This window comes from Lacerta agilis, chromosome 4, assembly GCF_009819535.1.
Source record: "Lacerta agilis isolate rLacAgi1 chromosome 4, rLacAgi1.pri, whole genome shotgun sequence".
Classification (NCBI taxonomy): domain Eukaryota; kingdom Metazoa; phylum Chordata; class Lepidosauria; order Squamata; family Lacertidae; genus Lacerta; species Lacerta agilis.
This window is the reverse complement of record NC_046315.1, coordinates 69,976,956-69,991,356: the sequence shown is the minus strand read 5'-3', so window position 1 is coordinate 69,991,356 and position 14,401 is coordinate 69,976,956. Positions and strand designations below refer to the sequence as shown.

Genomic DNA, 14,401 nt, shown 5'->3' with positions numbered 1-14,401 from the left:
GATCAGGCTCCAGTTTTTAGCCCAAGGCCGCCAGCGGGGGAAGAGTGTTTTGCAAGCATGCAAAAAGAGAGAGAGAGAGAGAGAACAAGTTTTGTTAGCTAAGCTTGCAAGGGGTGGCTGTGCCAACCGGGCCTTCTTTCGCCGCTGCTTCCCAAAGCCAGCCGTGAGCCGAGCCGCCCCCCGCCGAATCTGCACCCTGCAAAAAAGCTGGTGAGTCTCTCTTGAGGCGTAAAAAGCCGGAATCAAAAGGCACCCCTTCCTTCCTCTTTCAGTATCGCATGGTGGCTGCCGGGAGCGAGCGCAACTTTTTTCTCAATGTAGAAAAAGGCCCAGCTAAAAGAATCCGAACTCTCTGCTTCCCGATTCGCCCGGGACTCGGCGGGTTCAATAATATCTTCGGAATGCTACTTAAAGAACGCTGCGCCCCCGAACTCTGCGAAATCAATCTCAGTTCGGCGCTCCCACGTTGTATCTGTTTGCTCTCTCGGTTAGCCTGCAGGCACCAACCCAGATAATAATCTCCACTGAATTCACAAACATACCTGGGGAGGAAGGGGTGGGGTGGGGAGAATCTGCCTTTTTAAAGTCCTGTAATTCCCCAGATCGTTTGTTCAGCCTAGCGAGCTAAATCAGCGACCTTGCAGATAATGTTAATTTAGCAATGTTGAATGAGCACAAGGGACGCCTTCCTTGCATATTTTCCTAAGAAAACGTTTCTCTTTAACCTGGCCGTCGTCTGACAGAACATGCTATGGCCTTTTAAATACGTTTGTGGGAGTGGGGTTATTGGTTTGTTTTCGAATTTTTATTATGTCTTTCGTGTTCTCATTTCGTGTTCTCATTAACTGGCCCTCCTCTGACAGAACATGCTATGGCCTTTTAAATACGTTTGTGGGAGTGGGGTTATTGGTTTGTTTTCGAATTTTTATTATGTCTTTCGTGTTCTCATTTCGTGTTCTCATTAACTGGCCCTCCTCTGACAGAACATGCTATGGCCTTTTAAATACGTTTGTGGGAGTGGGGTTATTGGTTTGTTTTCGAATTTTTATTATGTCTTTCGTGTTCTCATTTTGTATTTTTACATCGCAAACCGCCCTGCAATCCTCAGATGAAGGGTGGTATACTAACTAACTAACTAAATAATTGTTCTTCCCCTCCCCATCTGTTCCTCACAACAACCCTTTGAGGTAGGCTGATGGAGCAGGACAAATCCAGGGTTACCCGGTAGGCTTCATGCATGAGTCTGGATTTGAACCCTGGTCTCCTGGTCCAGTTCTTAACAACTACACCACACTGGCACTCCCATTTTTACCTCATGTTTATATATATATATATTAGTGTGCATAAAAAGATCAAAGTGTTTTACAACAATCAAATAATACACCATACAACAAAAACCATATAAAATTTTAAAATCAGGCCTGTCGAATATTAGACAGAGATGTTACCTTAATTGTCTGCATAAGATTGGCAAGATAAACTTCTTGGGCATGATATCCTTGTGGGAGAGTGGGGAGATTGATTGAATTTATATACCGCCCTATACCAAAGTCATTGGAGTCAAAATCACAACCCTATTAAAACCAGTGGGTTTTTTTTAATTTAAAAAACCAACAAGGTGCCAGTACTCAAAGCTTAATAAAAGTGCTGTGGGTGCCAGCACAAAATGGAAAAAGCACAGATTAAAATAATACATTCAACAACAATCCAGTTAATGGGTCTGGCTATGATCATAATTTTATTCTTGGTAGCACAGGGTACATCTTGCTTTTAAAATTCCCTTGTACTTTTTGCTGTGCTCAGAAGTTATCTACCAATAATTGATTTTAGTGTAACTACTTGTTTGAAATGTGTACTCTGTATATTTGCATGTAGCCATTTTTTTCTTGGTAACAATGGGCATGCATCTTCATTTCTTTTTTTCCCTTTTTTTAAAAACAGCAACACATTTTGCATGCCTTCCATAGTGTAGAATGTTTCTACTGCGCTTAAAACACCCTCACTATTTTGCATGCTTAGCGTTGACCATCTGTATTTCACTAGCATCAATGCATCTTGTATTCTCCTCCACCCAGATCCCCCTCATCTGTCCTGCCTCCATTCCTGGGGAGAATGCTGATGAAGTACTATTGATGTTTGCCCTACTTATTAGTGCGCGCGCACACACACACACATAAACACACACACACAAAACTATACTCAGCAGCAACTTGCTAATGTTTGACTGTGAAGATAGGAGCTCTCATTAAAGATTAGCAATGCTGGGTGCTATAAGTTTGCTGACGGTGGGTTTTTTTTGGAAGAGTAGATGACTTAGTCTCTAGTAGCAAGAAAGCTGAATGAAGCAGCACCTTTAGAAACTGAACTTTTCTCGGTTGTAGTTCACACTGCTGGACATTGTGACTGGGATTTGACTGAGCTGACTGTGAACAGGACTTCTTATTCGATTGTGTAAGAATGCTTATTTCTTGTGTCTTTCCTCCCAGCCCCAATTGTCTTTTATCCCCCCCCCCCTTTTTAAAGAGTTGCTTTCTTGAAATAATTATAGTTGTTAATGTGTGGTTTGCTATGGGAACTCTGAAATAAAATACTGAGGCACCATACAGCCTCAAGAAATGTAATTTCTTTTGCTCTGCAGGAAAAATATAACTGCGGCTTTCACTAAGCTGCCGTGCATTGTGGGTTCAGGCATTAGTGGTTAAGTGGAGCCTATAACAAATTGTTGAGTGCATCTGTTCCAGAAGTCCTCCTCCTCAGGGATCCTGCTAGCCTGTCACACTTGTGAGCCATGGGATGCAAGCAAGCACATTTACTCCTCACCCCCCTCAGTTTCCCATTTTTCTTTTCATTTGAAAGGCAAAATTCTGTGATTCCTGCTGTCTTCATTGGACATCCTTTGGGCTGTTTGCCTCTTTTTTGTTGCTTAGAATACCTCAGGTTGCCCCGAGCATGTTGATAGCTCCCTCTTCATTTCCCAGTGGCCAGGTTTGGGCTCAATTTCTATCGGCTCTCACTTCCTGAGCTTGATATTAGAAGCAGTGATATTTGGCAACACTGTGCAGACCTGCAAAATTTGTGATCCGAAAAGGTGAGCAAAGCCCACTAGCTGTATATTTTATCCTGCCACTTGCTCAACAGCCCTCCTGTTTTTTTGTAATCTCGGCAGGCTATGAAAACGAGGAACATAGTTAGCCTCCTCTGACTGAGCATAGCCAGTGGGTTGAATTTGGCTTGCCAAGCAGAATTCGTTCAGTCCTGATAGACATCAACTCTGAGCATTTACTTCTTTCACTCTTCCAAAGTCTTGTCCTTTAGTGCAACATTCTGTTTGTGATAGGAAAGTCTGAATGGATGCTTAGCCTCTGGGAAGGTTCTTTTGGAAAGCTTGCAAGTGGTGAAGGGTGGAGATGAGGGACTTGGACAACTGTTATTGTTTGTTCTCTGGCAATGAGAGGTTTCTGGGCCATAAAGATTCCTGGTTTTATTTACACCATTGCCAATGGCCATTGCTAGACCTGTCCTTGTGAATTTGACTAATCCATTTTAAAGCCACCTGAGCTTGTGCCCTTACCTTATGGCAATTCATTTCATAAATTAGCCAGGCATTGGTTCTGTACAAAGTCTCACTTTGCCTGGAATAGGCCTATAGCTCTGAAGAGAGGCTAAGGGTCCAAATGGCTCCAGGTCCCACTAGCTTATAACTTTTAGAATAGGTTCCTGAACTTGCTTTTTCATCCCCCCTCCTCTTTTATTTGTGTGCCATCATCATGCCTTTGTGGATTGTGAGGGACTTTTATTCCTTGTGATTTTAGAGCCACTCTGGGAATCTTTTTGGCTAAAAAGTGGGCTAAAACAGCTCAAGTAAGTGTGTTTCGACTGTGGGGCAGATTAGTTAACATCTGGTTCCAATTCAACTTAACTTGACTGCAGGTGGGAATGAAGGAAAACATCCTTTGCATCCCTTGATTGCTGCTTCTTTTCCCCAAAGGCCATGTCCTCTGTAAAAGTTGAGTCCGTTGTGCAGCACAACTGCAAACTTGGAGAATCACCCGTTTGGGAGGAAAAGGAAAGTTCGCTTCTCTTTGTGGATATAACTGACAAAAAGGTCTACCGATGGAATTCCCTTACCAAGGAACTGCATAGTGTTTCTGTAGGTAAGGAACAATCTCACAGTAGAATACTTATTTCAGAATGATCTCAAAATTAGATGATTGGTGGGATCATCGTGTGACTTTTACAAGCTACATGGGAGGAAGAAGCACCCTAGGTACGGTTTTCCCTTCAACTTGTGGTAGGATAAGCCACACTTTTGGAACTATTCCTTCCCATACAGCTCTTAGGACCAGTTCTGGCACTGAAAGCTGTCTATTAAGTGTGAAATTTGCCTACAAACCAAACTCTCTCTGTTGCGTAGTTCACAGATTACGATAAGCCAAACTGTGGCTCTGGTGGCATGCTGGTGCCTACTGTTCAAATCATGCTGCCCCATGCATTCCTTTCCAAAGCTGAGAGGAAACAAACCAGAGGCTGGCTTAGTGCCACATGTGAACCAGCACTCATGGTTTGCCGGCCTCTGTTTTGTTTCCTCCGGCTTTCAAAAGAGAGGAGCGGTGCAGTGCAATTAGAGCAGCACATACCAGCAGGCTGACTTGGTTCACTGTAAGCCCTACGATAGTGGTGGGAAACATTTTCCAGCCTGAGGGCCACATTCCCTAGAGGGCAACCTTATGGGGGGGGCCACATGCTAGTGGTGGGTAGAGCAAAAACAATGAAAAAGAGAGAAGACAAAAACAGCAATGATGATAGAAATGTACAAATTATAACAAGAAACTGCTATCAGCTCGCATTGTGGATGCAGTGACCATCAGTACATGAATATTAAATTTAAGTTAGTATAAGCCCTCCAGAAGTCCAAATAGATACCCACATGCAATTGATGCTTATATGAAACATGGTTGAGCATAACCAGGGCAGTGAGGTTCTCAAATCATTTGACTCTTAACTTTTGTACAGTAGGACTATGTTCTAGCTATGCAAAAGTTTCTGGGGCAGCATTTTGTAACTGATGCTTCCAAACTGGGCAACTCCATATGAACTACACTACAGTAGCCAAGTATTGTTGAGTTCCAGTGTAGTGCATGGATAGAGGGTCAGACTTGGCTTTGTTGTAGCTGTGAACAAGGGTATTTAATTTTATGTATTTTACCTATGTGTTTATTTACTGCTTTTGAAAAACGACAAAAAGTTGTCCAAGTGCTTCACTCTCTTTTCTCCCCCGCCCAAAAACATGGTTTCCACTCCAGGTGCTCCAGTGAGTTGTGTGTGTCTTCGCAAATCTGGTGATTACATTATTACCCTGGGAACCCAGTTTGCAGCTTTAAACTGGAAAAATAAGTCAGTAACCAGCATTAAGCATGTTGACTTGGATAAATCCAATAACCGGTTCAATGATGGGAAAGTGGATCCTGCAGGAAGACTGTTTGCAGGTAGGTTTGGATGGCCATCAATCCCATGCTTGAAGATCTCCAGCTCGTTTTTTTTTGTCTTAAGGAATTTGTTGTGTGTCACCCAACAGTAGCTATCAACCCCATGTTCACAGAACCTTGTACTGAACACACACCTCTCTCCTTTCCCTCAGCTTCTTCTGTGTTGCAGCTTAGTGTTTCTGTTGTTCGATGTGACTACTTTGCTTTGACAAATAAATGTCCCTAACAATTGAGGGCACAGTGTTCATGTCACTTAACCTGACTTCTGTCTTTGAAGCAAATGGAAGGAAGAGGATAATTTTTTTATGCGATGAGCCATTGATAATTTTATCCGATAAGGTTCTTTCTTTCTTTCTTTCTTTCTTTCTTTCTTTCTTTCTTTCTTTCTTTCTTTCTTTCTCCTCTTTTATAGTCACCCAAGTTGGTGGCCGTCCCGTCACTGTCTTATCAGAGTGAATTCCACTGTTTAAGTACGCACTATGTGAAGAAGCAGGGCTTTTTTCAGCCAGAACTCTCCGGAACTCTGTTCCAGCACCTCTTTTTATAGAAAAATAGCACCATACTTTCTTCTGCTGGGGGTTGTTAGGAGACCCCTCTTTCCTTCACAGAGCTACAATTCCTGGAGTAGTTTCACAGTCAATCCCTCTCCCCAAGGAACTCTGGGAATTGGAGCCCTGTAAGGTCAATAGGGGTCTCCTAACAACTTCCAGCACCCTGAAATTCGCAGAACTCTTTGAGGGAAGTCATGACTGTTTGAAGTGGTATTGTGTTTGAAATCTGTGGTGTATTCATTAATTTCAGTGAGGCTACTCTGAATAAAATGTAGTTGAACACTACCCTATGTCCTGAATCTTTGAACATTCAGCTTCACTGGGTGGAAGAATTAAAGAGGAGACCCCCCACTGTTGTGGTGCCACAACTTTGGCTGTCTATTGTCTTTTTAGGGTACTATTAACCTGAATGTTGTGGTCCTTGCAGGTACAATGGGAGAGGAGATTCGGCCGGCAGTGCTAGAGAGGCAGCAAGGTTCCCTCTATACCCTCTTTCCCGATCACTCGGTAGTGAAACACTTTGACAAAGTGGACATCTCCAACGGTTTGGATTGGTCGCTGGATCACAGAACCTTCTATTACATCGACAGCCTTTCATTCTCGGTGGATGCCTTCGACTATGACCTGCAAACCGGAAAGCTCTGTATGGCTGCTTTTGTTATTTTGAGATCCTTAAAATAAAAGCCTTTTTTGTGTGGGCAATTGCTTTGCTGCCAAGCACTGAGCAAAAATCTGCACCTGCTGTACTGTAAGAATATCTCACTGCATCGTTCTAATAATACCTGTAGCTGCGAGTCACTTTCGGGATAACTTGTCTGGCTTTAAAATTACCTGTAACAGAAGTTTAAGCCACAAGTATATTCATTAGATAGGCAAAATGTGGTAGTTTGGTTTAATGAGCTGTGCAAACTGCGGCCATGACTATTAAGATAGAAAGTTGCTTATACTGAGTCAGAACACTGGCCCATTTAGCTCATTTGATTATATTCTGCCATACAGTATTTATATAATATTTAGATATGTAGCACAGACTAATATGGATAATGTAAACCTGACCTAGAGGTAGGTTTTTGTTTGTTTGTTTTTACTAATAGCACAATCTTTCTGGAACTGAAATCTAGAATGTATCAGTGATGCCAGTTCTATATTATACTTCTACACCTGACTAAACCTTTGAAGACTTTGGGCTCCTCCTTTCCCCATGCAGTGCCATTTCAGTGGTAATCCTATATCAACTTCTTGGGTGGATCCTTCTGTAGTTTTTATTAGCTTTCTTCATGTCCACATCTTTTGAGAGGGTGTGTGTGTGTGTGTGTGTGGAATGCTGACTTGCATGGCATAGCGTTTAATGTGTGATTAAGTCCATAATGTGCATCAACTTCTTTCTGCAGCTAACCGAAGGAGCGTTTACAAGATGGAAAAGGAAGAGAGTATCCCTGACGGGATGTGCATTGATTCTGATGGAAAGCTCTGGGTGGCTTGTTACAATGGAGGAAGAGTGATCCGTATAGACCCTGAGACAGGTAAGCAGTTGCAAGGTGGGAGGAAGAAAGAAAAGTCTTAATTAAAGAATCTTGATGATCCCTCTTGGGTCCTTTCAGGCTCCCATGGAAGACTTTGTTTGTTGCATGCTCCTTTTAATGCCCAATGCTCAACACGTTGCATACAACCCTGTAGTGTTGTTTTTCAAAGCGAATAACGTGATGAACAGCTCCCATATCTGTGTGTGGATTGCTGTGTATTCACCATGCATTTAAAGCCTGGGAACTATGGATTGTTAAGGGTGCTGGGGATTGTAGTTCAGCGAGGGGCAAACTACAGTTCCCAGTATTCTTTGGGGAACCTTTGCTTATGTGGAACTGCTACTATGAATGGGGCAGCCTGCAGCTCCCAAGGGTGCAAGGGAAAATCAAAAAGGCATATTAACACCTGGTGTCTAAAGCAGCTCTTGTTTTAAGAACTGAGCAAATGTAAAAACTACATAAACCAAAGTGCAGATTCATGTTTGTTTGTTTTTCAAAACTGAGGACTGAGTGCAGTGGCAGAGAATGTGGTTTGCCCCAGGTTCAATCCCTAGCATCTCTAATTAAAAGCATCAGGTAGGAGGGGCTGGGAAAGACCTCCCTTTGCTTAAGAGCCATTGTGTCACAGGGTGTGTTCACATTCCCCCTAGCTGTTGACATCAGAGTGGCTTCATTAGTGTCAGATTCTGATTTCCTTCTGTGTACACAACCAGGAGGTGTTGACCAGGGTGGGGATGTTTTTACCCTATGCCAACTGTTGAGAGCAGCTTAACGACTGTAACTGGGGTGAAGCTGGCTTGAGAAACAATGCATCAAACCGTAGTATTTTGTAACAAAGTGCAAGGCGCATATGCATTTAGGATAGCGGTGTGTGAACAAGGATTTAAAACCCAGCAGTGGAAACACAGTTGAATGCACTGTGGGAGAGAATGGTCACACAGCCATAGTAGGCCACGCTGGGCTAAAATGGACAAATAATATTGTCCAGTATGCTCCACATTACAAAAGTGTCTCTTCCATACCGGCAATGATCATAAATTCACATAAATAGTATATGAATGCTGTGTAACAGTTGAAGAGATTCAGCTGAAATGTGATGGAATCCCAGTAAGGCTATTTTGTTTAATCAACCAATACAATAAACCTATGTGTTTACTTTCTTATTTTTGCATTTAAAAAACCCAAAACCCTTCTTCAAAGTCTATGCTTCAACTCTGGAGCATACATCCATTTCAGGGTTTTGTTTTGTTTTAAAGTGATAATGTTACTTGCATTCAAGACTTACTCCACTTTGGCATTGATCCATTCTGTCAGGATTCTTGCAGGACTATCCTACAATTATATAATCCTAGACATTACAATGTCTAATTACTATTCTTCAGATAGTAATACAGTCGTACCTTGGGTTACATACTTAATTGGTTCCGGGTTGCCATTTGTAACCCGAAAAGTACATAACCTGGAAATCGCGCTTTGCGCATGCGTGAACTGCGCAGAATGCTTCTGCGCATGCGCAGACCACGCAGAACGCTTCTGCGCATGTGTGGATTGCGCGCGCGCGCCAAAAAACATTTCCGGGTTACCAGAGTACGTAACCCAAAAATACGTAACCCGAAGCGGACGTAACCCGAGGTACGACTGTACTTATTACTTCAATTACTTCCAAATATGCTAAGGAAGCCCTGTTTTATGGGGAAGGGGCAGCCCTTCGAGTTGTGCTCCAAACACTAAATGGTGGGGTGGGGGCACACGTTGATCCTCTGCATAACCCCCCCCCCCCAAAAGAAAAACTGGTTTACTTTAACAGGAAAACGTCTCCAGACCGTGAAGCTGCCTGTTGCTGAAACTACTTCCTGCAGTTTTGGTGGAAATGATTATTCAGAGCTGTACGTCACATCTGCTAGCCAAGGATTGGATGAGGCCTCACTGTCAGGGCAGCCAAAAGCTGGCAACGTTTTCAAGGTAATTGGATGGTTTTCAGTGCATATGAAAGGGTCCAGTGCACTTGAGGCCACACACATGTGGGAAGGGGCTGTAGCTTGGTGAGAGAGCATCTGCTTTGCATGCAGAAGGTTTCCCAGGTGAGCCCTCAGCATCTGCAGGTAGGGCCGGGTAACACTCCCCATCTGAAACCCTGGATAAACCCTGTCAATCAGTGTCAGAACTGAGTTATATGGACCCAGTTGCCTGTAGAAGACAGCTATGAAAGAACAGGGTGGGAGAGAGAGGTGTTTAGTGCCAGGCCAAACCTATTAAAAGCTGTTGTTTATTTTCTTCTCCTGTGAAATATGTGCACTTTGCATTTAGAAATGCAATTGCCCTATATACTTACATATGATATTAAGATGCAGGCAAGCATTTAGGGTTTTTGTTGTTGTTGTGGGGGTGGATACTTTTTGAGTTTATAACCAAAGACACATGGGGGATTTTGGGTTGTCATATTAATATCCTTCCCCTCATGCTTTTTAACAGATTACTGGCCTCGGGGTGAAAGGAATCCCACCAAATTCATATGCGGGCTAACAGTTACACTCAAAGGCACTCATCAAGAGCAGGAAAGAAGAAAATGTCAAAGATTCACGTGCATATCTCTTTCCTGACGGCTACAGCAAGATGGCAGCCACAAAAAGCCAAGCTAAATAACCTCAAAACATTTAATATAGATTTTGTATTTTGCCAAATTGGCCTTTTTGTTAACAACTAGAAAAACAATGTTTTCTCCTCTTCTATGAAAATCGATTATTTCCTAATAAAGTTTGAAATGCATGCAGGTCCTGCTTTCCGAACACAATATGTTCTCAGGAAACAATATGTTCTCAGGAAATCGTTTGTTATATGAGCGCTCGCATAATGAGCTGACAATGTTCATGGATTCCTAGGGGAACATTTCTAATTCTAATTTCCCTCTCTCCATGGTTTATTCCTAAAATGGTTGCAGCCAACCAGTGAAAGGGAGACAAAGTAAAAATCTGATTTGTTCAATCTCTCTCCCCACTCCTTCCCTCCATGGCTTTTGCTCAAAAATGGCTGTTGTCAACCAGCAAAGCAGAAACAAGTAAGGAAGTGGGCAAACTCTGGCTGTTCGGATATCTGAATCAGCCGTGCATGTAGCAAGGTATGGTCATAATTCTTTAGGTTCAGATAACTGAATTTGCCATCAGAGTGTTCTGATGGCGGGAACTTCTTGGCTTGTATAACTGTGTTTTTTTCTGCCTCCTGATTTCCTCCTGAACAACATGACAGTTGCCCAGTGTCTCCTAGTAAATGAAAAACATTAGCTTCCTTGTTTAACTCCACCAATTACATATCAGTTTTGGCTGTGTAGCATTTCTGAAAAATATCACACACCTGCTTTGGCCATGAAATATCTAAAACAGGGATGTAGAATCCATGACTGCTGGACTACAGCTCCCATCATTCCGGACCATTGGCCATGCTGGCTGGGCTGATAGAAATCTATTCCTATTTAAGGACAAGAGTTAGTAGTTCTCTGGTTGAACCTTGCATTGCAGGGGGTTGGACCTCTGGGTCCCTTCCATCTCTACAATTCTATGATAATTCTATGAATCTCTACCACACAGCCTATCAGATTGTGCGTGAAAGCACATTAATGTTCTTCAAGTGGGTTTTGTGGAGCACCTTGGAAAAATTAAAGCAGATTCATCTGCTACTCTGTCACCATGTAGCATTGACTCTCCACCCCGGATATATGCAACATCATTCTAAGGGAGGGACAAGGGTCTTCCTTGACACAGCCTGTATTGCCACTGTGGCAAGCGTACCTAGGGCAAAGGATATACATAAAGTTTTATTTTATAAAGTGCCATTGTGCCTTGCTAGAAATCATATTTTCTGCGTCTCTTACTCACTTTAATGTTTGCAACATCTTTAGCAGTGTTTATAGTATGCACGAAGAGGCGGACACGACTGAACGACTAAACAACAACAAATAGTATGCAATCTGATGTTCTGTGTATCAAGGACACAAGATAAGATGTTTGCGCAGAATGTTACAAGATGTTCTATTTGAACGCCTTCCCATCAGAGTGCCTTATATGGAAAGGGGAAAAGGAACTGCCTTATAGGGAAAGGGAAAGGGAAATGCCTTATATGGGTATATAACTGAAATGCTTAGTTCTTGGAAAGGAAAGGGGAAGTAATCAAATATGGACAAAGGAAGGCTTCTTGTGTCCAAGCTTATTGGCTTAAGTTTGCTTCAATACATGAATATGTAATGTTTGATGTCACCTGGAAGGGTATAAGAACCCAGAGCACTGATGCTCTGGGGCTCAGCTTTTGGAAATATCCTCTGAACCACTGCTTGCTGTCAGCAAACAATAAATTAACTTTCCCTTTTCTCTATTGGTGCGTTTGGAAGTTTTCATTCAGTCTGCAGAGTCTTGCTACACCACTGGCAGGTAAGGAGAAGCAACATCATAGCCTAGAGATCATGGTTCCATGCCTGAACATTGACCGACTGGGAACAGGAAAGGTCAGGACACTGGAGGAAACATTGACTGGCTATCATCCCATTGCAGGAGAATGTGTGTCCATTATGTTGGGAGCAGGTGGACAACATGCACACAAGAAGATATGTGTGTAATGGTTAAGAATGCCCACATACATAGTTCTGTAAACAAGTGTACTCCTGATAACAAAGGTTTGGGAAACAGTGTCCACCTTGGTAGCCTCTCTTTTCCTGAATTACTTCTGGATTATACATTATATCAGGGCTGGGGAACCTCAGATGTTGCTGGAGTAAAATGATCTGGAGGACCACAAGTTCCCCATCCCTGTGCTATACATTCCTTTAAAAAACAAAGCAAGGTACTGGTGGTATTTAATTTGAGACCATGGCATAAGGGAAGCAGGATTAACTCTGCTGTCACACAGATTCCAATGTGTTTTAACTTTGCAGGTAGTAGTTTTGGGGAGGGGCATTTAAGTTGGAGAAAAAGATCCCCAGGCAAGACCTTTCACTCAATTATTACATAGTCCACATCCAGATCAGAGGACCTTGTGGCTGCTATTTGGGGGGATGGGACGGGTCGAAATATGTAGCTTTCTGGTTTGTTCCTACTGTAAAGATTCCTGGGAATCCACAATCCATGGCTGCAGGAAGCCAAGCTTACTTTGAGAAGCACCTGCCAGTCATAAATGAGCTTGGTTTTGCTTTGAACTCATTGTAAAGAAAGAAGAGGTCATAAGAAAAGGAAAGGTTGCTGCGTTTATCTCTGGAATGGGATGTCGGAGGGCTGAAAACTGGATAGACATCATGTAAACAACAAGCCGAGAGGGACGCGGGTGGCGCTGTGGGTTAAACCACAGAGCCTAGGGCTTGCTAATCAGAAGGTTGGCGGTTTGAATCCCTGCGATGGGGTGAACTCCCGCTGCTTGGTCCCAGCTCCTGCCCACCTAGCAGTTCGAAAGCACGACAAAGTACAAGTAGATAAATAGGTACCGCTCCAGCAGGAAGGTAAACGGCATTTCTGTGCGCTGCTCTGGTTTGCCAGAAGTGGCTTTGTCATGCTGGCCACATGATCTGGAAGCTGTATGCCGGCTCCCTCGGCCATTAACACGAGATGAGCGCCGCAACCCCAGAGTCGGACACGACTGGACCTAATGGTCAGGGGTCCCTTTACCTTTAAGCAACAAGCCAACAAAAAATGACAACTGCATCAAACGAGTAGTTTTGAAAGGGTCCTCCGCCCCCTTTTCTTCACAGCTGGCAGAGCAATGCTATATGGGGCTACTCAGAAGTAAGCCCCACTATTCCCCCCCCATATTTTATTTATTTATTTCAACAACACACAAAAAACATAAATACAAAAAACATAAATACAGACAAATCTCCCTTCCCCCCCACACCCCACCACCCTGTGTTGACTTCCAATCTTCCTTCCTCTGTCTTCTTTAAATATATCCTTTATTCCTCGCATCAATTTCCCCCCTTTCATTCCTTTTCTCTTTATTTCTTCCACACTTTTCGTCATTAATCTAATAATATACATCCTTTCCAAGTATACAATTTTATAATTACCAATACTGCCACTTTCATAACAATTCCAATATAATACCTTTCACTCACGTTACGAGGTCTATCTCAACATTTCTATATTCAACATATCTTTCCTATAAATTCCATAAACTTTCCCCATTCTTTTTGAAATGTCTCATTACCCTGTTGCCTGATTATCACTGTTAATATTGCAATTTCCACGTACTCCGTTATTTTCTGTTGCCATTGCTCCACTGTTGGCATTTGTTGTTGCTTCCAAACCTGCGCCTGCAGCAGTCTCGCCCCCGTTGTTGCATATAAGAATAATTTTTGATCGGTTTTTCTGACATCCTCCCCTACCGTTCCTTGCTAAGTAATGGGACTTGCTCTCAGGAAAATGTGTTTAGGAATGTAGCTTTAACTCATCTCTTGGGTAAGCATAGCAAGGTGCGACACATAGGTTTAATTAAAAAAACAACAACATTAAAAATGGTTGAATTGTTGCAGTTTCCAAACCAACAACATCTGTTAGAAAGAAAGGTTTTTGTTTTGTTTTGTTAATTGTAGTTTCTCCAGACCTTCAGGAAATTCCACTTTCAACGGGATTTTGCTCTTGGTAATATTAGGTGTACAAAATATCTCTCTCTCTCTCTCTCTCTCAACCTTGCAATTAGATGCTTTCTTTGCATTCTTTATACATCTGCAGTGAGGGACAACATTCCAATGCTTTCATGTTTCTACAGCCATTGGAAGATACATATATATTTTAAAGGGATTTTCCCATCCCTGACATTTGTTATGACAGCAGGAATATGGAAGCCTGTTACTGAAAGACTTAGGAGC

At 42.6% G+C, this 14,401-nt stretch overlaps 1 protein-coding gene across 2 annotated transcripts; it reads left to right on the top strand.

Moving 5' to 3' along the window:
• Window positions 1-66: 66 nt before the first annotated feature.
• LOC117045925 (regucalcin-like) lies at window positions 67-10,331 on the top strand. Of its 2 annotated transcripts, none has more exons than XM_033147501.1 (7): window positions 67-210; window positions 3,989-4,154; window positions 5,304-5,486; window positions 6,465-6,680; window positions 7,429-7,560; window positions 9,368-9,522; window positions 10,033-10,331. In XM_033147501.1, the coding sequence occupies exons 2-7, from the start codon at window positions 3,992-3,994 to the stop codon at window positions 10,081-10,083; spliced, it is 900 nt and encodes a 299-aa protein (XP_033003392.1). In that variant the 5' UTR covers window positions 67-210; window positions 3,989-3,991; the 3' UTR covers window positions 10,084-10,331. The 2 variants fall into 2 exon arrangements, with proteins under 2 accessions (XP_033003392.1, XP_033003391.1); XM_033147500.1 differs by lacking the exon at window positions 67-210 and adding an exon at window positions 2,295-2,451.
• The last annotated feature ends 4,070 nt before the right edge of the window (window positions 10,332-14,401 follow it).

Excerpts from the sequence above, each read along its gene's own strand:
- LOC117045925 (XM_033147501.1), top strand. The coding sequence starts at position 3,992 with ATGTCCTCTGTAAAAGTTGAGTCCGTTGTGCAGCACAACTGCAAACTT. Across the intron at positions 5,487-6,464 it reads TGCAGGAAGACTGTTTGCAG|GTACAATGGGAGAGGAGATT; the intron begins GTAGGTTTGGAT and ends TGGTCCTTGCAG. Across the intron at positions 9,523-10,032 it reads AAGCTGGCAACGTTTTCAAG|ATTACTGGCCTCGGGGTGAA; the intron begins GTAATTGGATGG and ends GCTTTTTAACAG.